The following is a 26691-nucleotide window of genomic DNA, read 5'->3' on the forward strand; positions in this document are numbered from 1 at the left end:
GCATCAATTCTTGCAGGTGCATTTACAGCTGGTATATGTGATTTTGTCACTTTTATAGCATCATTAAATGCATCTGACATTTGATTGACAATACTTTGAAGATGAACGATCATTTTCACTTCATTTTCACATTAAGTGCTACGTGGATCAAAATGAGATAAGGTGGGAACAACCCATGTCAGCTCTTTCCGTTCTTTTGGAACGGTCTTTTCTCCCCTTAACGACGGGAAAACTGTCTCATCAAAGTGACAATCAGTAAAACGAGTTGTAAACATATCACCTGTCAAGGGTTCCAAATATCTAATGATAGATGGTAAATCAAAACCTACATAAATTCCCGGTCTGCACTGAGGTCCCATTTTAGTGTGTTGTGGTGGTGTAATAGGTACATAAACAGCACAACCAAAAACTCATAAATGTGAAACGTTTGGCTGATGCCCAAACATGAGTTGTACCGATGAGTATTGGTGATTAGCTATAAGTCTCAATCAAACCAATGATGCAGCATGTAAGATGGCATGTCCCCATGCAGAAATAGGCAATTTTGTTTTCATAAGCAAAGTGCGAGCTATTAATTGAAGCCGCTTAATCAATGCTTCTGCTAAACCATTTTGAGTATGGACATGAGGAACATGGTGTTCAACATCAATGCCCAATGTCATGCAGTAATCATCAAAAGTTTGAGATGTAAATTCACCAGCGTTATCAAGTCAGATTGACTTAATGGGATAATCTGAAAACTGTGCTCGTAACTTAATTATCTGAGCAAAAAGTCTCGCAAAAGCTACATTCCGAGTAGACAAGAGACAAACATGTGACCATCGAGTAGATACATCAACCAAAACCATAAAATATCGAAATGGTCCACAGGATGGTTGAATAGGCCCACAAATATCCCCTTGAATTCTTTGCAGAAATGATGGGGATTCAGCATCAATCTTTAGTTGTGATGGTCTAATTACCAACTTCCTTTGAGAACAAGCCTTGCAAAGGTTATCATTTGAGATAGCAATGTGTTTGCTCAATAATGGATGTCCATTAAGGTTGGTAATGATTCTACGCATCATGGTAGATCTTGGGTGACCCATACGGTCATGCCAAAGCATGTAAACTTTTGAATCAATGAACTTCTGGTTCATGACAGTATGTGATTCAATTGTCTTTATGTATGTATAATACAATTCACTCGTCAAACCACGCAACGTCTCCAATATATGCTTATGGGTATCATTGGAGGTAATGCATATATACTCTACATTTTCTGCACTTTTTGTTTTAATGTGGTATCCATTTAAACGTATGTCTTTAAAACTCAACAAATTTCGAGTAGATCGAGTAACGTACAACGCATTCTGTATGGACAATATTGTTCCATTTGGTAACATAATCTGAGCTTTCCCTGAGCCTTCAATCACATCTAATTGCTCTCATATTGTTGTTACCCTTACTTTTGTAAGCATCAATATTGAGAAATACTTTTGATCTCGAAGTATTGTATGCATGGTTGCACTGTTTGCAAGACAAATATCTTCGCTATTTCTCATGTTTTGAGAATGACCATAGTTTTTATCCATGCTCTCTGAGTAAGGGAATCACAATTAAAAGCAAGTTATAACATGAAATTTAAATGCCACTTTTATTGAATCTGAAATGTTAGTTTTTAAACTACAAGTTCAACATAATAAAAGTACATCAAATATCAATGAATCAATCGGACCGGTATACTTCATTTCCCCTTTCCACCATGAAGTCCGAGACCTCTACGTGGGTTGTGTTCAACTGCCTTGATAAGTCATACAGTGGATCAGGTATATCCATTGGTTTAGCTTGGTCGATAAAATTAGTCTCAACACCCTTCTCCTTGAAGAAGGCTTCATACATATTCACCAGATGTTTTAGGGTATGACAAATATGCACCCAGTGCCCATTGCCACCACACCTATGGCAGGCTCCTTCAGAGTTTCTGGGAGTATTGTTTATATGAGCTCTGCCTTTGTGGCGATTTACATTTTTGAAGTTTGGTCCTGAATTATGCCTTGGAACCTGGTTGTGAAATTGGACACCATGATTCTTGCCTTTCCCGTTCCACCGTCCTCGCCTGTGGCCACATCCTCGTTTATGATTATTGCCACCAGAAGATGTGGCGTTTACTTCGAGGGAAGCGGCATTCACTTCTGGGAATGGTGCAGATCTAGTAGGTCAAGAATGATGATTTTTCAGCAGGAGCTCAATGTTTTGTTCAGCAATCAGGAGCATAGAGATCAGTTGGTTATATTCAGTGAAACCTCGCACTTTATACTGCTGCTGCAGAAGCACGTTGGAAGCATGAAATGTGCTGAAAGTTTTTTCCATCATATCTTCCTTAGTGATGGTTTCTCCACAGAGTTTCATCTGGGAACTAATTCTAAACATCGCAGAATTGTACTCAACCACTGACTTGAAATCCTGGATCCTTAGATGAGTCCACTCATAATGAGCTCTTAGAAGAATCATTGTTTTTTGGTGATTGTATCTGTTTCTTAATGCTTTCCAGAGAGCTAATAGATCTTTAACCGTTAGGTACTCGCCTTTTAGTCCTTCATCAAGATAGCGACGGATAAAGATCATGGTATTTGCCCGATTTTGAGAAGATGCATTCTTGATTGTTTCTGCAAGATTCTCTGCCTCCAAATGGATCTTGACATCCATTACCCAGGTAAGGTAGTTTTTCCCAGTAACAAAATCAAGCTTTGCCACGTTCGTTATTTTCTTTTCTGAAAGAAAACTGAGATGTGTAAGAACTTACAATAATATGTAATCTAGGGATGTAGTGTTAGAACTTTTGGTTCTTACAAATTCTTCATTTTGATCTTCAGGCCAAAATGATAAGCACTCGAAACTTCTAACTCGAGATTTACATGATGAATGAGGAGGGCGATTGTACCGCATCACTCTCATAACATAGAATGAGCGATTATTCCACACCACTCAAGTAGCAGGAAAATTTAAATATGTAAAGCAGGGTGGGCGATTACACTACACCACCTAAAATTGCAATGAAATTAAATAGCAGGCAAATTTAAATATGCAGGATCTGATGGGCGATAATACCGCTCCACCTAAAATTTACAGTAAAATTAGATCTGCAGTCTAAGATTGGCGATGATACCACATCATTATGGATTGCAGTAAGATTAAATTTGCAGTTCAAGATGGGTGATTGTACCGTACCATCTTGGATTGCAATAAAATTAACATAAATAAACACTGGGTTAGTAATCAAGATCTACACCAAACAAGAAATCAAAAATATATGTAACTGTTAGGTTGAGAACTAAAAGCAGGCATGGTGCAAACAATTCTTCGTAAGGGTATATCTAGCAATTGAGGCAGTGGAAGAAGATGAATAGTAAAATCCTTAAAGGAAACCTTTTTTTTTTTCCTTTCAGCAAAGAGAAATGAGGAATGGTTATATTTAGAGAGTAATGCTGATAATGTGTTATAAATAGGTAAAAGTTAGAGAGATAACCTTTACTAGTGGCAGGAGCAAAGCAAGTATAAAATATCACACTATTACTATAATATAAAAGAATGACTAATAAAAGTGGGAGGAATAGATACTGATGTTATTTATCTTTCCTTTCTTTCTCTGTGTTTTGATTGCAGTCGAGTGCTCTATTTATAGAGAAACTCGCATTATTACATTTTGAAATTTATATCATATGACTTTGAAAATACGATATTTTTGTTTCCAAAGTCACATTACATTCGTGGGCATTGAAAAATCTATGTGTAGGCATTCATAACAATACCAATGTTTTCAATAATTTGATCTTTTGGTTATCATTTTTAGAAGTCTAGTAGCAAATTGAATGTGCTCGTTTGCCAAAATGAGAAACTACTTTGGATCACAATCTTTTGACCCGGTAAATGCTAAACCAATCCAAAAATGAAAACGTGTACAAATGCAAAATAAGCATTTTATCCTTTATGTACTCATTTTTAGCGGTTTAATAGCATATTGAATGTGTCCATTTGCAAAAAATGAAAAACTATTTTGGGTCACAATCTTTTGACCCCGTAAATGCAACACTTCAAAAATAAAAAGGAGCGTGTGCAAATAACACCAATATGCTTTTAATCTTTTTGGTACTTATTTTTAAGGGTCTGATAGCAAATTGGATGTGTTTCATTTGTCGAGAAATTATTTAAGATTGTGAATGCAAAAGCAATCCAAAATGAAAAATGTGTACAAAATGGCACCAATAAGCATTTAATCTTTCGAGTACTTATTTTTAGGAGTCTAGTAACATATTGAATGTGTTCCCTTGCCAAAATGAAAAATTATTTCAGATCACGATCTTTCTGACCCTAAATGCAAACACAATCCAAAAGCAAAAAATATGTACAAATGACACCAACTAAGCATTTGCTCTTTTGAGCACTTATTTTTAGGGTTCTAATAGAAATTGGATGTGTTCATTTGCCAAAAAGAGAAACTATTTTGGCAAAAACGTCATCAATAATAGCGCACGCATCCGTGATAAAATGTGAAAAGGATTTCGGATTTTCTGTTATTAAAACCTGGTTATGGAAGACAAAGAAAGAGAAAATGTGAGAGAAGCAAAGAGTAAGAACTAAAAGACAGTTAAGTTAGATAGCTGTTATTGACACTCCAAAAATATCTCATTTTGCACTCCTCACGAGTGCACTTTTCTTTCTAAATATAAAAAGTTTAGAGTGCAAAATGAGAATTTTAGAGTACTAATAACAATTTCCGTTCGTTATTTAAAAAAAAAACAAAAATTAAACCTGCATGGGGGAGAGCTCGAAATGGAACTTGGCAACTGGTATTTGGAGGCTTTGCACCAAGCTGCTGAGCGCCGTGTACTCATATTTCTCAATCGAATTATGAGATCTCCCTGTTACGACTTCCGAATCAACTATTTGAAGGTAATGCTCTATCTGCACATACAATTTACCAGAGACTGTAATTATAACGAGCTTAAGCATTAGCTATTCTTTACAAGCCAAATAAACTTCATTGAAACAGTTTTAGTATCCACTCAGAAGGTGTTTATGGACCGTCAAGCATCTTTAGGGAGGTAAGAATATATCCATACAACTACTAAAATGTGTAAAACTCAATCACATGCAGCTATATATTGCCAATGCGCTCGCACAAACATTGGCATGTTAATGGACAAGCACAGAACAATAGAGAAACAAATAGAAGAAAAAGATAGGAAGAATCATGCATAGAGACAAACTTACTGTAACATTAGCACCTAAATCACGGTGATTTATGAAAGACCGACCATTCAACCTATCATGGCTTGCACCAAGATAAGGTACCAATCGCTTGACATCACTCATCACCTTAGGAGCAATCATCCTACCGAATGAAAATTGTGAAATGACGTGAGATATGTTCAGTTGAGAAGCATCTAAGGAATGAGCTCCCGAATGAGCGGAAATGACAAGGTTTCCTGGAACCTGCACAGCACAGGACAAATTATACCTATATTCCAACTGAATAACAGCTAAGAGATTTATTGTAAGGTCAATTGAAAGGTCAAAGAAGGCCAGAATTCTGACTGATAAATTCATTTTACTGGTACAATATTCTCTTTTGTTTATTCATGTTAAATTCATTTTACTGCCCTTTGCATTTCTCTTTATTCATACCAATTCCAAGCATGTGAAACACCTGAAGTCATGCTCGGACAGAGAAGAAAAGGAAATGAGTTGTTCAATACTTTTTCATCGCATTTCCAAGCATGTGAAGCACCTCGAGCCATGCGTTGGGAGCAAAGGAATAAAGCAAAGATTTATACGGGTATAACACTTGTCATGCAATTAGGTCTAACATGCCCAATGGTTCTATTAATTTCTATTTCAACTGGAAGATCACCTTCTTTACACGCACATATCCTTCAATTCTACACCCTCCTGTCAATGGTGCTGGTCTTTTTGCATTCTCACCCCTGTTGTCAGATTTACCCTCCAAAGCGAGTTTTTCAGAATCTACAGGGATAGATGCAACCAAACTTTCCATTTTCTGCAACGATGGAAACTTCAGATTAGATTTACAATTTCAAACGGGGCACTGAATATCAAGAAGTATAAACAAGTTCAAAGTCAAAGTTAAACATGGGGTACAGTTTAAACTTATGAATGCTTGTACCTCAACCAAGCTATCTGTTTCTCGACAACCATAATAAGATTCATGCTCGTTATCCCTGTGGAAGAATGAGGTTGCTTAAGTTAAGCTTCATATGTACAAGACAACCATGGCCAAGGGAGCAAAATTTGAGAATCAACTGTATAAATCAAAATGGGTCTACATAAAGAAAATAGACTGAAACAGCAAGCCTTTCTATAACCCGGGACATACACTTACCATCTTATAAAGATCATAGAATGAATAAACCATGCATGCAGCTCCACAACTGAAGGACCAGAAAAACCTAGATACAACTTAATTGGCCGCCCTAAGATTGCATTTAGATAGATGACTCGAAATTGAGGATTTGGATTTGCATTTTTATTATAAATTGTATGAGATACTAGGCATATTAAAATTCTTTGTTAACTGAAAGTACATGTCATTGACTATTTAAGATCAGTTAAATATTCAAAACAAAATGTTATTTCAAATTAACTCCCTAATTTACCTGACAAAATTTTTCTTTCAGCATATCAAAACTCTACTTTATCCCTTCTTTTGACATTTCACACTCAATATATCAAAATGTCAAATTCAAATCTCGCATATAAATCCACCCGTTGAAATGGAGCCTAAGAGCACATACAAATCTGCTATCCGAAGAGATACAGATATACATGTTAGATGAAGATAGAACAGACAAAATAAAAAGGACAAGTTAAATGCGACCTAAAACGTAATGTTAAGACTCCAGGAGCTGAAATCATTTCGTTAAAAAAGGAATGAGTAGAAATCAGTTCGAAAAGAAAATAAAGTTTGCAAAATTTTGTAGCATTTACCTCACATCACTTCCTTTACGAAAAATACGAACTGATGGGTATCCTTGAATTTCATTCCTGAACATTATGAGGAGGCGTAGTTAATAATAGCAAAAACAGGAAGACAGTGGTACGTGAAGCAAACTTGAGAGGTAAGTAAAGAAGAGAACAAAAAGTTTGTATCTAGAGAATAGAGATGTAAAGCTACTAAGTCTAACCAGTTAAGATGGCAGTGGCACACAAAACTTACCTTGGTGGATATGAAAATAGTTCAAATGGTGATTCAATTATGGGACACTAAAAGTGACAGGTTAACCATAGCAACATACAAGAATACCACAATACGTAAGACAGAGACAGACTAAAACATGAGCTCATCCATGATCCCACCCTGAGGTTAACAGTTCTCTGTTCAAGCAGAGAGTCAAAATATACTGATGTGCCAGCAAAATGCTGCATTGGTAAGAATACTGCACTTGAAACAAAATCTAGAGCTCTAGTTGGCATTTCAGAACACTAATTCCTAGTACTGTTATTTTGAAAACCACACCGGCTAGGCCATGGTAGGCAGCTTATAACACTTGTTCAAAATCTTTTCCAACGGTAAATAGGTTGCTCTTCCACTCTTAGTCTTGACCACATTTTGATGGCGAGGATGACTTCACGGATTGTCAACGGAAGATGAAGGATGCACTGATGGGTAAAATTCCAAAGTAGGAAGACTCAATGTAACCAAAGGACCACTGGTGATAATGCAAGGTGACCTACAACACCATACGTTGTACAAGCTAATTGGGACTACAATAGCTGGGGGAGCAGTTGTTTCCACAAAGCAGAGTGAATAACACAAGGCTGAACTCTGACATCACACGCTAGAGCACATAAGTCAGAAGGTTGCAAGAATTGCACAAGAAAGGCCTGTTGGAAGGCTTGTCACATTGCAAGCTGGACTTTTGTGAATATTGTGTTCTCGGGAAGCAAAGGAAGGTATCATTCGCAAGTAGTAGTGCAGATAACCAAAACAAGGAGCAACTCAACTATATTCACTCAGATGTTTGGGGCCCTGCACCAACTAAGTCTAACAGTGTAGCCAGGTTTTTTGTTACTTTCATGGATTATTTTTGTAGAAAAGTTTGGGTTTATTTCATGAAGCAGAAATTCGAGGTTTTTGCAAAGTGCAAGGAATGGAAGACAGAAATCGAGAATCCAAGGTGAAGGTTCTTAAAGATTTCCAAAGCTAATTCAAGAAGGTTCAAAGATACTCTAGAGTGCAACGATCAAGACTTGGTTTGACACCAAGGTGGAGATTATTAGGATTTTTGGCTCATCAATTAGTATCCTTAGTTTGTTTAGAATTGTTTTAGGGAAATAAAAGGTGCACCAATTATTCCCCTAAAAGGACTAGGAAAGAATCTTAGTTTCCTTATTCAATCAGATTAGGAATCTTAGAAGGAAAGTAAATACCTATTCCATTTAGAATAGGAAACATAATCTGAAAAAAGTGAATGTGAGCCGCACCCTATACTTATAAATAGGGTGCGGCAATGCTGGAAAAGTGTTAGAAAAAAAGCCAGAGACAACCGACAAGGTTAAAGAGGGATTAGTTCTAGGATTTTGCAAAAGTACTGGAACTCTATTATTAATCTAAAAAGCCATGGTTTCTCTACCCAGGAAAATCACAACTGGACGTAGGCAAAAGTTCTACCGAATCAGTATAAATATTGTGTGTTTCTAGTTTTCTCTATTTTGCTAAGTTCTAGTCTATTGCCGGATACATCAAAAGAGCAAGATCCAGAGGGAGTCAGAATTATAACAGCTTAACCTTTGGCGAGAAGTGTTGAAATGTAAAGGTCTTCACCTAAGTAGGTCAAAGACATAGAATATGGAGTGCAAGCAAGTGGGAATGGGGGGTCCAAATGAGATAGGGATGAAGATTTCAACCATTAAAAAAAAAGCTGGATGGATGAAGTGGAAGAGTGCATCGGTGTGTTGTGCGACCGTCATATGACACTAAAGCTCAAGGGAAAATTTTATAGGATAGCAATAAGGACATCAATGCTTTATGGCATGGAATGTTGGGCGGTCAAGCATCAACATGTGCAAAAAATGAGTAGCGGATATGAGAAGGCTTCATTGGATGTGTGGGCACACGAGAAAGGACAAGATTAAGAATGAGGATATCCGATGTAAAGTAGGAGTGGCCGCAATTGAAGATACGATGAGAGAAAATCGGTTAAGGTGGTTTGGATATGTGAAATGAAGACCTACATATCCTCCGGTTAGAAAATGCGATTATGAGACAAAGGCTCAAGGCAAAAGGGATAGAGGAAGATCTAGGAAGAGTTAGATAGCGACTTTAAGAAAATATATGGAGTACTTGGAGCTAATGGAAGACTTCACAGAAAACCGAGCGCAGTGGCATTTTAGGATTTATATGGCCGATGCTTTGTTGTTGTTGTATATTTATTAATGGTGAACAAATCTGCTATTTACGGATCTACAATTGCAGCACATTAAATGGAGTTTTGCCTTTCAGTTTTCTTGTTCGCTGTAAGTCGGCAATTAAAATATAGCAAGCATGTATAAATCTCTTTTGCATTGAGGAAAATTGCAAATATAATTTTAGATTGCTTTTATACAACTAATTTGAACTGAAAATGCAGATGGCCGAAATTAAAAATAACAATCAAACAAATTGTACTCAATAGAAAATCAAGTGGAAAGTAGGATTAAGCAATTTAAAACATACCTCCTACACAAGTCACCCTCTTCAATACAATCCACCTTCGCCATAAGTATACGGCCATCTATTTCTGGATCATACCTGTTAACCATGGGAGCATGAGAAAAAGTGAGATAAGAATTGTAAACTTCAAATTCTGGACTGCACCATTAGAAAGGGAAAATGTTATTAGCACTCTAGAACACTCCTCCTGCACTCTTCCCGAATTTAAAAGATCAGGAATGAGTGCAGGATGACTCTTTAGAAATGCCAATAATAGCTCCCTTAGAAAAATCATATTATATGGAAGAAAACAACAGACTTTCAGAGTGAAGCACCTTTCTCTTATTATTTTGGCGGTCTTCTCCCATGAAGGTTTCTGAAAAGGAAAGTGATAACATGAAGCAAGAAGTAATAAAAGAGGAAGATAAAAATGCAGCAAGAAAGATATGCTTCTGGATGGATTCAACTAAATAGTTCAATTACATCAAGCAAACTAAAAATTAATGTACACAAAGTAACTTCTGAATATACAACAGTTCCATCAAAAATGAAGAAAAAACAACATTAATTGACCCAAGGATCTTGTGACTTGTTATAAGATAATGCATACGCGCAAGCACATACATGATTAAGGGTGTGAAATGAGGGGAAACAATCGAAGTAGTTAATGATAGTAAAACAAGACTTCAAAACCCAAGAGCAATGTATGTAAGAAGTCAGATGCAAAAAATACACATATTACAACTTTTTTAGATTTCTTTCATTTGGCAAAACTTGAAGGTTTAAATAAGTTGAAGAAATTCCCAGTTAGTACTATTCTCAGTGAAAACTGCATTACAAGTAGTTTTCCCATGATTGAATGATCGCATTATTGGCATGCATGAGCTAACCTTTAATTTCTGGCCAAAATGTGAGATTCTAAATTATTCTCAATCATGCCAAAACCATATAATATGCATTATGCATACGCAAGTATAAAACAAGATTTGTAGAAATTGACTGATTAAGAAAGCTAAAACTTTCATCAAAAGAGATTTGAGAATGTGCGAAGCTATTTTATTTACCAGGCGATTGCTCCAGTAGCACCATGGAGCATAAAAATTAACCACCAAAATTGGGTGCCTGCAGAAGAATTGTTTAATAAAAAAATTAGGAAAGGTATTAATTTGAAACATAAATATTGAAGTGTCCAACATCAGCGCCATAAAATATCAAAGGTATGGAACTAAAAGTTGGCCCACTTACTGGTGAGTAAACTTTTCAAAATTCTGAGCAGTTAGAGAAATAGAGCCATCACCAGAATACTCATCTCCATCTAAAACTGGTCCTGAGTGGAACTCAGAGCCAGTTGGTCTTAAATCTGTCCCTATGGGGAACTTGCGAATTGTTTTCGTAACATTCAATCTGTTCTGAGAATAAGAGGGAATGGATTCAGGAGTCAGGACAGATGGAAACCACATAAAGAATTAAAAAATAAAAAATACTAACAAAGGATCATTAGCATTAGGGAGGAAAATCAGGAGCAGAGTAGCTAATATTGAACAAAAACAAAATTAAATGAGAGAGAAACTTACTGTTCCCAACACGTCACTCACATCAAGAGATGCAAATTCACACGGGAGTGCAGGAAAACTATATGAAAAAGGAGATAAAATTATGGAGGCAGCCTAGGAAATGAGAGAGGCAGGGGGGAGAAGAAGGTTATATAAATTGATAGTGAAGGCCAAGAGTTTGCTTTGAGCAAAGTTTGCATCAGAAAGGTGATATCAACAAATTTTCCAGAAGTAAGAGGGATCACCCTGATAACCTAATGCTCACACAATATAACTGCCTCTTTCGGGCCGATTAAAGCATTACAAATTCCCATGTAGTGCACCTTAGAATCAATTGGACCTAATTTAATTAAAAGCACTACTGGAGTTAAAAAAATCCGTATAGCAGTTAATTTAAAAACACAACATAGCAGTTAATTAAAAGCACTACTGGATATAAACACAATATTGCAGTTAATTAAAAAAAAAAAATCCGTCTTTGAATAAATTTCCAATTACACGAAGGCAGTTTTCAGTGACATTCTAAAATCAATAAAGCTAGAGCTGGATTAGCAATAAATTTGAACTCCATGCATGTACATAATAACTTCATAAACATCAAAAACACCAATGCAACTATGAAAGTTTACCTGATATTAAATTCAATAAGTAAGAAATCACCATCAGAACTCTTGTTGACAATAACAGATGTAGAGGTGCTGACGGTTACCTAAAAAGGAAAAAAGGAAACCGGAAAAAAAGAAGGTAAATATAAATATAATAAAGTGTATTAACCACAAGCATATCGCAACAAAAAGTAACTTTGATAAAAAAACAAGGATGGAAAAGAAAATAAAACTACTAGAAATTCTCATAAATATAATAAAAATAGAACAAGGTTAGACATACATAAAGGACCAAAACAAGCATCAATTGAGAGAGAAAAAAAAGAATCATCACTCAATGTCCATTTGGTCGAATTTGAATATTTGGAACACATAAGTAACCAACTATAGAACTACGAGCTGCTTACCATTCCAAATAAAAACATCATGGCGAGAGCTGCCATAATAGATAGTCTTGCACCCGATAATGATGCTTCTGTCAAATCTCTAAGGATTTTCCTGTACACAGGGAAAGCATTGTAGCATAAATATATATCAGGACAACCCTGCAGGTGAATTTATTGCCCACTAAATTATACAAAATGTTTATTTGTTTATACATGGAAAATTTTCACAAACACTCCTGGACTATAAAGGTATGTGCAAATACCAGCAAGATTGTACGACCTCCATTAATTTTTCCAAAAATTTTAGTCAAAATGTATCATTTGCAACACATGTGAGTCAATAGAATAAAGCTTGTGTGACTTATCTTGAAAGAATAAAGCTCGTGTGACTTATCTTCTACTTCCCCAAAGACATGTTGTAGTCAGCGAAATTCTTACCCTAAAATAGTATGAAAAAGTGCTCATGTGCTCATACTAGATGAGAATTAATTGAATTTCCAACGGTGAATTACAGATGTGATACATCACACTAAAAGTGGAGTGTGGGTGGTAAATTGGCAAGATTTTTTTTGTTTGGGTGGTATTTTACACACACCCCTAATAGTCCAGGTGGTGTTGGTTAAATTTTGCTTCCTACTCCTATTCGCAGGGAAAGTTTGAGAAGATATGAAATGTTACATTTCTGCATATAATTTAGCTCCTTAGATGTGTACCATAAACATCATAGAGCAAGCAGCTAAAACCCTAGAATCATTTGCTATGAAAGCTTCCACTAAGCACCTCAAAACAATCTAGTAATGCTTTATTTAGTGGTGATGAATTGAATCTTTCAATGGTGTGGAAGCAACCAAACTATTCAAATCACCAATCTTTTCATTTGTTTGGACGAGGAAATTTAAAATTACAAAGGAATTTTAAAATGACGAAATTTTATCTTCTAAAATTTATGAATTTTCTTGTTTGGCTAACTTAAAAAAAAACAATGGAAGTTCAATACAAAATTTATTATTTTTAAATTCTCACACATACAAATTCAGAAATGACACATACTTACATAGAATTTAAACCAGAAAATTGGAGTTTTCAAATTTTAAGTTTTTTTCCACATGGAAATTCTAAATTTTTATGTTTATGAATTCAAACAAAAGAATTGTTGCCTGTCAATCGATAACTCTGACCTTTGTCAAAATTCCAAGTTTATTTCCCCGTCCAAACATAATGTTAATATTAGTTTAAATTCTTAATCCTATTTATAATCACTCCAATTTCACTGATAAACTTAAACATTCATTCACTTATCCATCACAATTCACAATCCACATGCATCAGAAAGCAATTACGCAAAATCGAAACTGAATTTTCCACGATCAGATTCAAATTACACACAAACACAGAGAGCTAATGAACAGTGAAATGATGCGAGAGATCTGACCTATAAAAATCGACGGACTTGATCTTGCCGGTGGAAATCATGGCTGAGATGAACGTATAGATTTCAAAGCAACGGACAGCTCTAATCCCAATTTTCCGAGCAAAATTACAGAGAGAATGAAATGGGCAAGAGAGAGCTGCTGAACATTTTAAGAGTAGACGTTTTATATTTTTATTATAATGTTGTGCGATCAAAATCCCTGAAAAACAGACAAAGACGACGAGTCAACGACGGAAGAAACGAGGAACTTTCGGACACATTCACTTGCCCCCCCGGGCGGGAACTTCTGCCCCTAAAATATTTTAGGTTTTTTGGGCACTTCCGCCCCCAAATTTTTTTAAGCTTTTGGGCAATAGATAATTCAATCTCCCAAGTAAAGTTTTAGTAAACAGTGATTGTTTAAGTATATTTCTAATCGTATAATAATTATTTGGACAATTGATATTAAAAATTTTAATAAAACAATATTTTATTTTTTCTTTATTTTTTTTGTTTTTGTTTTTTTCTTTACAAGTTCAGAAAAAAATCGATAACTACCTAAAATCTGAATGAGATCAATCATAGTGCTCAAGCCGAATAACATGAACATGATGATAAACGTAACTTATTTAAAATTTATTTTCTACTAGACTCGGCTTGTTGCAGCATCCACAAATTAACAAGTTATAAAGCAAAAGAAGAAAGTTGCATTAGATTTCTGGGAGTTAACTTTTTTCTTTGTCAATTGGAGATTTCAAAACAAAAGTCCAAAAAGACAATGTACAAAGAGTATATGAATGTAGGCAAAAAGCTGGCCAAAAAATGAAGAAGATACAAATAAGACATCTCTCGCGCACGCTTTGTACCACCAAAGGTTCTCGTTTGTACCCAAAACAATAAATTACATAAAATGGTCAATCCTAAGGATGCCTACCCAAACATGCCCAAAAGTGGTTTAGGCAAAGAAATCACCCTTCTCCAAGTTGCCACAAATCAATCCTCAGCTGAAAGCAAGCACACACAGGGCAATGGTCCAAATCAAGTAGAATCCAATGTTTAAATTCCTGAAATGGTCATGGATATACACCTCGGCAAGCGAACCTTGCTACTGATTGGGTTGCATCGCATTGTAAAAAAGGGATGTGTCCAGATGTCTGGGTAACTAGACCCCCATCCTCTCTGGTCCATATTTTATCAATGGACGGCCTTCCTTGTCCTCACTAGACTCAAGATTGGCATGGTCAAGGAGGGTGACTAAAGCTTCGCTTCAAGTTATGCTTAGCCTTCCTTGTCCATGGTTTGCTCTGTCCTTTGTCCTTTTGACCTCAGTCGTGTGCTGCTTAGGTCGTATCTTGTACTTTTAGGGCGCGTTTGTTTGCCCTCACTAAGTGGGACTAGACTGGATTGGACTAACTTTTAGTCCAATACCGTGTTTGTTCCATGCTGGGATTAACATTAATGAGACTAAAGGGGACTCGCATGGACAAAACCCTTCACTAAGAGGTCTTAGTGAGACCCCCCAATAACCATGGGACTGCTAAGACCTTCACTGCGTCTTCGTCTTCTCACATTCTCTCTCCTCGTCATCCTTCATCTCCTCTCTCTGCTCGCTTCGTCTGCTGGCATTGCCAACATCGTCAACCCTCGCCAACCCAGAATCGCATCGTTTGCTTGTTTCGAATCTCTCGGAACCCATAACCTGTCGTATTCTCTCCCTGCTCTCGCCGTCGTTTGATTCACTCCGATTCGAATTGCAAAACCCAGACCTTAAAGCCAGTAGACAGAGCCCGGATTCGCTAAAATTGCAACCCACATTCGAATCGCAAAACCCAGATTCCATCGCAAATCCTAGACTCGAATTGCAAAACCAAATTCGTTAGAAGTTCTGCATATCTTTCAATCGCCAAACACAGATTTACGCAGAACAACTTTTCAAGAATAAAAAAGGAGAAAAACAGTGAGAGCTTTCATTCAATCAAGATAGTTTTTTGGAAAAAGGAAAAGGATAAAGAGAGAGAGAAAGAGAGAGAGAGAGAGTGTGTGTGTGTGTGTGTGTGTGGAAAAACTCCAAAAAGGATAAAAGAAGAGGGATAGCTCTGGTTCTCGAGAGAGTCTGGGAAAAAGGAAGAGTGTTCTGGAAAAAATGAAAAGGAAAAGGAAAAAAAAAAAAGGAAATAAATAAATATTATTTTTCTTGTTAGTCCGACAGTGCACCAAATGCTTCACTAAGCTAGCACAGCTTAGTCTAGTCTAAGCTAGTCCAGCTTAATCCCCGAAGCTAGTCCAGTCCGAAATAGTTCGGTGCAACAAACGCACCCTTAGAGCTTTGTCTCCTTTTGCAATGAATATCTTTGACCCAAAAAAAAAAAAAAAAAAAAAAAAAAGGAGACCTTAGACCTTTGTATGTCTGACTACATAGTCATCTTGGAAAGAGGAGCCTGGTAGAGATGGAAACGGGGTTGATTTGAAGTCTGAATACCATGTCCATCAAAAAATTCATAACTGCAAATTACCTATCTATCCATATAACTGATTCTCTATCGATTAACTGTTATATGCATTTTTGTCAATGAAAGAATTATTGTTCAACTTATATGACATAATTTAATAGATACTAATTCTGTTATCAAATACCCACATGCAAATCATAAAAAACAAAACAATACTTTATTGAAATGTCCATGACAAACCAAATATGATTAGCAAATTAAGGCAAATTGACTCGACCAAAAAAATAAGGATGTCAAAAGCAAATAAAAAAATCACTACGGGAGAAAGACGAAATTATCAGATGACTTCAATATTGTGGACATACATACATACATACATACATACATATATATATGTATATATTATTTTATTGTTTTATTCGGTGCAAATTTGGAACAGATAAGGATTAAAGACCTCTATAACCATATTCGAAACTGTAACTGGATCATATTCACAATTTCTCCTATAATCGTCGAAAAATACTTGAATTTTCATCCGAAATCCGCATCATTCGGACGGTTATTCACGACTATCGGGTTTAACGGGTTGAAAAGCCATCTTAGAGCCTGGGCTATACATCTGACTCAATGTTGAAGGAGAATTACTAGATTTTAAGGGATGCAGTTGAAGGTGTGAGGGATGTATGATTCAGTCGAAGTGAGAGAGGATGAGAAAAAAGCCCCAATTTCGAACCAATAAGCTCAATATCAGAGATGTAAAACTTTGAACAGTGGCCACAAAGCCATGTATAAGAGACAATACTCCATCTACACCACCCATCAGGAGTAGGTTGCATGTTGCTTCATCGTTCTCATACAGAAATTAGGGTCCTCGCAAATGTGGGGAAGAAGAAGAGGTGAAGAGAGGAAAGGAAATGTAATTAAGGGGCTTAAGCATATTTGCCATCGACCCAAGAAAGAGCTGGAGGCCGACGACTGCAAGGAGCTTTATTTCATTTTTCTTGGGGAGTTTTTTCTTTTTCGAATCAATAAGCCTAACTCAGAGGTGTAAACTTTGGATAATGGCCACAAAACCATTTATAAGGGACAAAGCTGCATCTACACCATCCCTTAGGAGAGGGTCGCATGTTGCTTCATCGTTCCATACGAGAATTAGGGTCACTGCACATATGGGGAAGAATGAGAGGTAAGTTGCCATCGACCAAAGCAAGAGATGGAGGCCAACGACTGAAAGGGGCTAAGATTGGGGAGTTTTTTCTTTCGCACTTTAGAGATAAAATGAGCTAAGTTGCAGTAATTGGTATAATAGTCAGGGAGGAAACTTAATATATAGTGGAAACGAAAACAACACCGGCGTGAACATAGTCCAACTCAAGTGAAGCACAAAACATCCCATGTTGTGTGATTTTACTATCTCATTTTAGTTGGTCCAACTATTAATATCATTAATATATCACATAAGTCAACGTCCAATCTCATTCCAATTCCAATATCATCCCATTTCAATTTCTTAATGAAATTGTATAAATTGATGTTTGATGAAACAAGGATTGATCTCTTATTAAGGGAAGGAAAATACAGTTTGGTCTTCTTACCGGCGGGCAACCATATACCACCAGTTGCAACTAGAAAAAGATGTGATATTTGGCCAAATTGGAAAGATAGTTGCGCCGGAGTTGTACGTGGAATTTGGTGCTTCAGGAGCCATTCAACACTTAGCAGGCATGAGAGATTCCAAGTTCATTGTTGCTGTGAACAAAGATGCAGATGCCCCAATCCTTCAGGTGACGGCTTGAACTCTCTCTCGAAGTTGTCAAGGGTAATAGTATTGCCATATATACAAGATGCATTCATTCTTAAAGTCTGCACAATTTAGTCATTTCTCAAAGAGCCAAAAGTCCAAGCCATTTTTGCTTCACTGAGCTTCCGAATAGAAAAGGAGAGAAGTGTTCCTGAAATGTGAAGCAAATTATATGTATCACGTTTAACGAATTTGCAGTAAAACCTCAACCTGCTTTTCATGTAGTTTTCATAGTTGCAAGCTTTTTGGAATGTTACGACATGGATGCACTTACATAATTTGTTAACAAACTCTTTGATCATCACAGGTCTTTGACTATGGACTCGTATGCGATATATTTGAAGCGATACCGGAATTGCTAAAGAAGCTTCCTGAGAAAAAAATAAACCTGAAACCTGATCCTTTGAAGGTCCAAAAAGTGCAGCAAGATTAGCTGAATATCTTGTATATCAGAAATACCAAATTGAATAGTTGTAACAATAGTCAAAACTGATAGTGGAATTTGAATAATACCAATTCATAATTCTTTTGATGAGGCGTTTCCTTATTTTAGTTTTTGTACCTTTTTTTTTTTAAAGTAATTGTTTCTTGGATTTTTCTAGTACGCACCAATAAATATACACCGTGATCTTCAACTTGTTAAATTATTTGTAATGGAATCCTGATAGCACATTCAGCTCGTCATTGCTCCAATGCCACTTGCCAGAGCATAGTAGAATTTTTGTTATTGCTCTATAGTGTATTTGAAACCTTCATTAAGATAATGCTCGAAATGACATGAGTTTTCATGAATCAAAAGATAGAAATCACCAAATGGAAAGAAACAAAAATGGCAAAAATGCTGATTGGTACATTTATATGCTACCTAATATAACGACAGAATGGATAGTTGAAATTATACCGACATGTTATTGATACATTTATCGAGACTACCACTTAATGCTATCACCAAAAGTTAAATTAGTTACAAAATGGAAGTATGACAATCAAGCGCATCTGGCGTATACCCTCCCACGGTACTGACCAGGGGTCGATTCCCTGGATGCGCACACCATTTTATTTATTTTTTTGAAAACGTTCATCTCATTCTCATTTACCTTTGAGAATTTGACAGAACATGCGATGCGCCGGGAGAACCACACGTGAAAAAATAACGACCGATATGTGTTTTTTTTCTTCTTTTCCAAATGTAAAAACATTGGCAACTCCATTAAAGAAGAAAGGAATCACCAAACGAAAGAAGATTAGGTGGCCTTGTTAAACCTCCCTCGGAGTAAATCTAGTGAGAAAAACCCGTTGAGCCACCAATACCACGTAAGGTAACAAGCAAACAGAAAGTGATCTCACTTTTATATTCACTTTTGCAATGGCACTGAGGTTAAGACCATCTCTGCTAGGAAAATAGACTAATTATGATGATAAGAGTGAGTGATCGATCAAGTACCGCTTTAGGTGAAAACTTTTTATAAGGTTCAGCCACTTTGTAGTGATAATGCGAATATATGTACTAATTAATATCTCAAAAAAATTTAGGTGCTTGGCTTGAAAGTGTCTAGTTGACCACACTGGAGAAAATTTGCATGTACAACACACATACATGTTCTGAAGAAAAAAAGACATCAAACTAACAGTTGTAATTTTTTTTTTTTTTGTTACTGAAACTAATAGTTGTGAATAAGTAAGAGAAAATTAGCAGGCAACATTAATGAAAGATATAAGATGGATCCCATCCTTCGACCTTGTAAAATTGTAATTACAGTTTAGATATGCGGCCAATATTATTGTGATCATATTATAAACTTAACGGGAAAAGACTATATATATATAGTCTACAGTTGCTGGACAACTGGTTTTGGTATTGTTCTTGCTGAAATTGATACATGAAGTGTGCTTCCTCAACAGCAATGAGAAAAGCAATCGACCATATTATGTACAGAATCAAATATCAAGAGCGAGAGAGAGAGAGATGTATGTTTTAACTGAAGTACTAGTATATGGATGATGATAACAATAATTCATACAAAATAGTTTGCTATCATTGAGAATGGAACTAAGCAACGTCCTCTCGTCTTCAGTTCTGTGCAGTCACTCTCTCCCGATAAAGCCCGATTCAGTTCTCTCATCCATCCTGCCAGAAGTACTTCCTTTCTCCTGTAACAGAAAATTTTCAAAGCACTATCAATTTAATAATTAATTGTTTGCAAAAATAAACAACCAATTTAATAAAAGACGTACAGTGATGATATAATAAATAATAAACCGATGAAAAAATAGTGCGGTAAATTTTTTTTTTTTACCGTATTAGATATGTCTGTGTCATCTTTTTGCAGTGTTGATTCCACATTTGACTGGCTGTGATTGCAAACCTAATTGAAATACAGAATGGAAATTAATTAAATCTTAAACAAATCTGAACAAAAATAACAGGTATATTGGGAAGCATAAGTTAAACATTTCACTTGTAAACAACATGATTAATTGAAAAAAAAAAAAATTGGACCAACAAAAACAATTAGGAGTCAGGAAAGTCACCGTGGGAGTATTTACTGGAGAACTAGCTGTGTCTTCCAAAGCATCATCAAGCACAGCTTCTTTGGGTTTTCTCTTAATCATGAAGCTAGATCTATTAAAACCTCCATCCACGCCAAACCCTAAAACTTCTCCTTTAATAGTACTCGACTTTCTGGCAACAGAGGAAGCAGCGCCGGAGATTATGGAACAGTCTTCATAATCGTATGAGGAGAAAGAACTGCGGTCATTGTCATCATCCTCATGATTACTGCTTATCAATAAATCTTGCAAGTACATAGTCCAACTACTCTCCTGAGGGGACTCTTGAGTAGTGGTTCTTGTATTAGAAGAATTACCTCGTCCAATCATGGAGTTCATGGAGCGAACTTCCATCTGTGTACTAGTGCTTTGAACTAAAGATGAAGAAAATAGAACAAGGAAATATAGGTATGGTGTTGGTAGTAAACTGTTGGGAAGCTGAAGAAAGAAAGTCCAGAGGAGAGCAGGCATATATATAGTCGAGAACAAAGAGAATACTGGGATTAAGAAACTAATAGCATAAAATTCTTGACGTGGGGACCTTAAGGGAGTAGAATCAAAATTTGGCTGCAGCAACTGCCAGAGAGAGAGAGTGTTGGACCTTTGTGGTGTAAGATTAGATGCCAAATATTTTTAGGGGTGGACTTACCTTTCCACTCATTGTGTTGAATGAGTCACGTATTTAGTCACCCAAGACAACTAGTTCTATGGTCATTTTGTTGTTATATGTATTCACCAGGAGAAATAATTGTTTGTGTATGATCGATGCCTACTTATGAAAGACTTTGATAAACTGTAATAGTTTCTTCTATATATTTTCCAAAATGTTATCTCATTGTCTTTCCACAACTGACATGCCCCACCATCAACATTTTAAGCAAGACTAGTTATATTTTGTAGACCACTCTATAAAGTGAACTCTGCAAAAATCAACCAAATAAAAAATATTTATCCGTTCGGTGAAAGTTGCCATGATTTCATTGTTTAATTGAAGAACACTGTTAATCTAAATAGATTTGATTTTGCTATTTTTTTTAATAAAAATGATCTTTAAAAAGTGATTTAGAAAATAAACGATTTAGATGATCAAATAATACTCTAGAATCTTAAAATAAAAAGAAAGTACAAACAAAAAGGTAGCTACCATACCTATTAATTCTTAGCTCTAGCTAATTAAACCTCACTCTTACATAAATGCCGTTATCTTATGTCCATCTCGCATTAATTCTTTTTCTAAAGGTAAAAGAATTATGTAGAAATTTGATTATCTAAAATGCTAGCAAACATTCTCATTCTACATTCTCGACTCTTCTTCTTATCATGTAATGATGCTTGATGATACAAATCATGTATTTTCTAGAGTACCCTTTAAAGATCAACTGCCAAAAGTCAACAACGAATCCGAAATTGTTTAGTTATCTAATAGTTATTCAATAAATAAAAGAACCATCATGTTAAATTAAAAATTTGACAACGTTAATCAAAATTAGACTTTGGTAAACAAGTCGCTTTCGTGTCAAGACCATTATTCTAATGTGTCGCGTCATACCACTTAAATTATTTTAACATGTTTAAGAATTCAAACCCTAATTAACCCGACTTGTTAAAATTAACGGATTATCTGACCCGACCTGTTTGTACCCATTAAGAACAATATATACTTTAATAAATAATCAAATAAAAATTTCATATGAAATTACTAAATATTAGCATCTGAAATCGTAAGTTCCTTTGATTCAACAATAGGTTTACAATTTCATTAAGCACTACAAGTTTAGATATACATGCCACATAAATATTACTTTCAAAACACATCATACTATATGAAAAATACAGAACAATTATAGTATGTGTAATACAAAACTAGTATAGTACGTGAAAAATAGGCAGTGTACCATTCAACAACTTTGCTAAAAAAATACTTTGAAAAATTTGGCCATTTTTTAAACTTTAATTTTTTATTTAAATTAATTACTATTTATGTTTCTTAAAAAATATGTTAAGAATACGTCTAGAATAAGTGAATTTTATGTGTAACGTTAAAAAGTTTGTTAAATAATTAGCATTTTTATAACGTAAAAAGCACATACATACGCACATGCATTGCACGTTGGTGTTTTCAAAAATGTATAATTAATTTAATGAAGGGACCCACCAACTTTTCTTATCTTCGCACCCACCTTATTATTTCACCTCTCATAACAAACTTTAAAAAAGGTCAAACTCTTTGCCCACCCATTTTATCTCCAAAAGGCCTTTACATGGCAATTGAATCTGGTGAACTCGGCCTCCGCTCACCACCACAACCTTGCATTCAATTTCTTTCTTGGCCGTTTAGAATTCCAGAATATGGTTTAAACCCCCATCCCCCTTTTTCAATTTTCAAATTTTAAATCATTATATCAAATGTTTTGAACAATTTAACATATTATATTTACACACACACACACACAATATTAACAATTTATCAATAATATTTATGTTAATTATAAATAAGTCAATTATGTATTGTGATATTCAAATGTATTTAAAATAAACAAAAATTACAAAATCTGCCACTGCAGCTGACACCCACTTTAATTGATACACCCTTTCTCATAGTTTTTATACTTTGCAATAGGCCAATACAGATCAGACAATGCATTGGAGTGTCAATTTGATTTTTTAAATTTTTTTTTTTTTAATATTTGGATTCAAACGCTGCATTAAAGTGTCCATTTTTTTGTTTCGTTTTTTCCATCACTCACATGCCTCCTACATACATGTTTTTACATTTGGATTCAATGTGCAATGCAGTGTCTGTTTCCTGATTCTGTTTTATACTTTTGGATTAGGACGCTATGTTGAAGTGTCTGTTTGCTAGTTTTGTTTTTTTTCCACCACTCACATGCCTTCTACCCTTCGCACCTCATGCGACTCCGGAGTTTTACATTTGGATTTAGACACTGCAATGCAATGTCCGTTTCATGTTCTGTTTTCTATTTTTGGATTTAGATGCTTTAGTGAAACAACATACTTCATATATTACTATGCAAAAATTAACATGATTAGTGAAACAACTCATCTGAAACTTCACTTGTTTTGTTTACAAGAGAATCATTTGAGTTTGAATCAAAACAACAGCTTAGTATTCATAACATAACCTTGAATCAAGTAAAACGAAAATATCTTGCTCCAACATTCAAAGCAGATCAAATGAAGGTAGTAATACCATTCTCGGAACATGACTTTTAAAGGTTGTGGCATGCAAGGCTTTTATCAATGGATCAACCAATGGTTCAATGTTAATAGTACACCACCTCTGACATTATTTTGAACCTTAAGATATTTGACGTCTATAAGCCTTGAATATTTATGCTTACATATTAGGTTACTGAAGTATCATTATGTTTGCTTCTGGTTAGATATTTTGAGTAGTAAAGAGTGATTTAGTGACTTTTTGTGATTTTGTTAATGCTCAGTGGTGTTGATATAATACGTTGAGTTGGCACCAATAATTTCATCCACAAAGAATCTAATTAAGGCAACACATTCTCTCTACATGTGCCAAATTATTCAATTTTCCAAACTTCAGTCTATAAATTAGATTTTATAAAACAAAGGTTATATAGAAAAGCCTATATTCCTAAGGTGTATATATGATATATTACCGAAATGTGGGTGACACATAGAGACCCTCTTGGGTAGGACAAGAAACTTCTATATTAATTTAACTGTACACATTTTGGGGGATGAAGGGTCTCTATCCATGACTTGGAGAAGTAGTTAAATTGAGGGCCCACCTTATATGTGGGTCCAAACTAGCTAACACATGATTCCTTGAGAAATTGTTCTTAATTTAGGTAAAATAGATTTGTGTTTTCTTTTTCAAAGATGCAAACAAATCATAGACTTTTTTTTTTTTTTTTTTTTTTTTTGGTAATAGTTAGAGGCATGGTTCTTTCTTGAGGCGATTTACCATTGTTATACGTAATGAACAAGTTGGGGATAGTATTAGTATTGTTAAAAGTGGGTCCTCGGCACGTCTCTCTAATAATTCTACATGGTATTAGAGCCAGGAAGCGAGCCCATACTACCACGTGATGGGTGGGTCTCCTAGGCCCTGCGTGACGATGGTGGGTCCCATGGCCCTGTGTGTAAGGTGAGTCCCCTTGGCTCCACGTGATTGTAGATGTGTGAACCTCCCATGTGTGACCACTAATTGGGTCCCACGTGAGGGGGTGTTTTGAGTCCCACATTGGCTATATAAAAAGAGAAATAATAGTTTAAATATCATAACCCTACTCCAACTAAAACTGAGGCCTTTTGTGATAAAACCCCACACCTAACAAATTATGCAGGTGGTAATTAAAAAGTTGGAGACAATATCGGTGTTGTTGGAAATGAAGCCTTGGCACATCTCTTTGATAATTCTATAATAAAAGCATATGAATAAAAGTGTCACATGGGCATTCATGCACGGGTGCCCTACTTGTTGCTTTGTACATGCCGCCACCACCACATACATGTTGGTTTGGGTGCGTAGAAAAATAAGTCACCAAACCTAGACTTTATTAGTGTTCTAATCTTGTCCCTAGAAAGGTTGTTTTTAGAAAAACAGAAGCAGAAATTTTGATTCAATTTGTTTGGTTAGGTCGGACTTAAAATCCCACTCATAACTTCTGATGAGAAGTTGTCCATAGTGTTATTAGCTTACCGAAAGTATAACGTACTTACAATGATTAAGTTTGGAACTCTATGATGAACTTTAGACCTAGTAAAACTATTATGCTTTGTATGAGATTATACATCATAGTTTCGAGTAATTGTGAGTTAGTTTAGCTGGTTCCCTTCCACTTGCATTCAGTCTCTTTTTAGTTCAAAATTCTTCTTGTCAGAGGCTACCTCTCATATATTTTTTATTTTTTCTTTTTGTTTAGTGTCTTTATTCAAGTGAATAATATTCTCTTGCAGTGATTTGTCTTATGGTGAATTCACTTACAGTGATTTGATCTAAGTTCTTCATCATTGCTTTTCTACTCCTCCTTCATACCAAGTCTACTCTCGGTATTATTTCTCAAATACCTCCTACCATTTCCAAACTTTGATCAATCATCTATTTGAAGGACTTTGTTGCAATATGCTCCTATGTATGTTTTTGGCTAAGTTAAATCAAGACTCATATGTTCCATTTTAAGGACAATTAAATCATTTGAGATCAAGTTCAAATCCACAAATCCGTCAACTGCTCCACAAATTCTTCATGGCGAAATGCAATGAGTTCTATGATGGTGTAATGGATGTATAGTAGCTTTTTTTTTCTCTTGCTAGTCACTTCATTTTCCTTTGTAAGTCTTGGGGTTTAGAGGGCCAGCACTGATTTTAGGAGACTTGGATTATGAAGGGCCTGTTGAAATTTCTCTCAACAAATCAAATTGGAGATGAAATTGCTTTCCATAACTTTAATTAATTTGTTTACAAAAGAGAATTTATTTGAGCTAACTGAAATATTTGTGTGGTTAATATGCATGCTACTACGTGAAAATAAAACAAGGACCATTGTATGAGCCAGATAGGTGGATCACAACCACAAGCAATACATTTTACTCTCGTGCATGTACAATAACCATATATACACTAACACTTTGCTAAAATTGGAGTTACCATTATAAAACGAGATCGGGAGATATGTGGCATATAAATGTGAAAGTGTTAATTTTATGAATGGAACGGGAATGATGCGTCGCTAGCATATAAACATGGCGCACATGCATGCACTCCCACCAGTGACAGTGAGTGGTTAATTTATTTGGTAGTCCTTCAAGTTGAACCAAATGTTTGGCCTTCTGTACTTGAAAACCGTGAGAAACAAGGCTTATTTATTGAAAACCATGAGAAACAAGGCTTATTCACTAGTACAAAAAACACTTTGTGCGATGCAGGTCCTTTGTTCCACAAAAATTAACTCAACAAACCTTTGTTGGGCACCAACCGTCACGCCAAGACAGTGAAAAAAGGGTTCGCGCGATGAAGAAGTGACCTATGTCGCGCAAAACCACTTTGCGCAATGTAGGTTCCTATGTCGTGCAAAGTGATTTTGCGCGACATAGGTTTCTATGTCGTGCAAAGTGGTTTTGCTCGACCTAGGTTATACATCGCACAAAGTAGTTTTGAGTGACGTAGATCACTTCTTCGTCACTCAAACCCTTGTTTTTTTTTTTTTTTTTTGACAAAAATATTTTTTATTTAATTTTTAATAAATATT

The 26691-nt window shown here is 35.6% G+C and overlaps 3 protein-coding genes across 3 annotated transcripts; all 3 read right to left on the reverse strand.

The window, feature by feature from the left end:
• Positions 1–1707: 1707 nt before the first annotated feature.
• LOC137742866 (uncharacterized) lies at positions 1708–2688 on the reverse strand. Its single transcript, XM_068482810.1, has 2 exons — positions 2286–2688; positions 1708–2174 (listed from the first exon to the last, which is right to left on the reverse strand). Exons 1-2 carry the CDS (start codon positions 2686–2688, stop codon positions 1708–1710), a joined length of 870 nt encoding a protein of 289 aa, XP_068338911.1.
• A 1530-nt stretch (positions 2689–4218) lies between these two features.
• On the reverse strand, positions 4219–14022 carry LOC137741674 (protein disulfide-isomerase 5-4-like). The gene is made up of 14 exons (XM_068481373.1): positions 13668–14022; positions 12257–12347; positions 11874–11953; positions 11266–11323; positions 10937–11100; positions 10756–10813; positions 10027–10067; positions 9716–9790; positions 6988–7044; positions 6167–6221; positions 5894–6040; positions 5254–5475; positions 4792–4944; positions 4219–4563 (listed from the first exon to the last, which is right to left on the reverse strand). The coding sequence occupies exons 1-14, from the start codon at positions 13706–13708 to the stop codon at positions 4459–4461; spliced, it is 1347 nt and encodes a 448-aa protein (XP_068337474.1). The 5' UTR covers positions 13709–14022; the 3' UTR covers positions 4219–4458.
• A 5625-nt stretch (positions 14023–19647) lies between these two features.
• Positions 19648–21119, reverse strand: LOC137743746 (vascular-related unknown protein 4-like). Its single transcript, XM_068483690.1, has 3 exons — positions 20430–21119; positions 20195–20263; positions 19648–20048 (listed from the first exon to the last, which is right to left on the reverse strand). The coding sequence occupies exons 1-3, from the start codon at positions 20916–20918 to the stop codon at positions 19983–19985; spliced, it is 624 nt and encodes a 207-aa protein (XP_068339791.1). The 5' UTR covers positions 20919–21119; the 3' UTR covers positions 19648–19982.
• Between the last annotated feature and the right edge of the window lie 5572 nt (positions 21120–26691).

This window comes from Pyrus communis, chromosome 8, assembly GCF_963583255.1.
Source record: "Pyrus communis chromosome 8, drPyrComm1.1, whole genome shotgun sequence".
NCBI lineage: Eukaryota > Viridiplantae > Streptophyta > Magnoliopsida > Rosales > Rosaceae > Pyrus > Pyrus communis.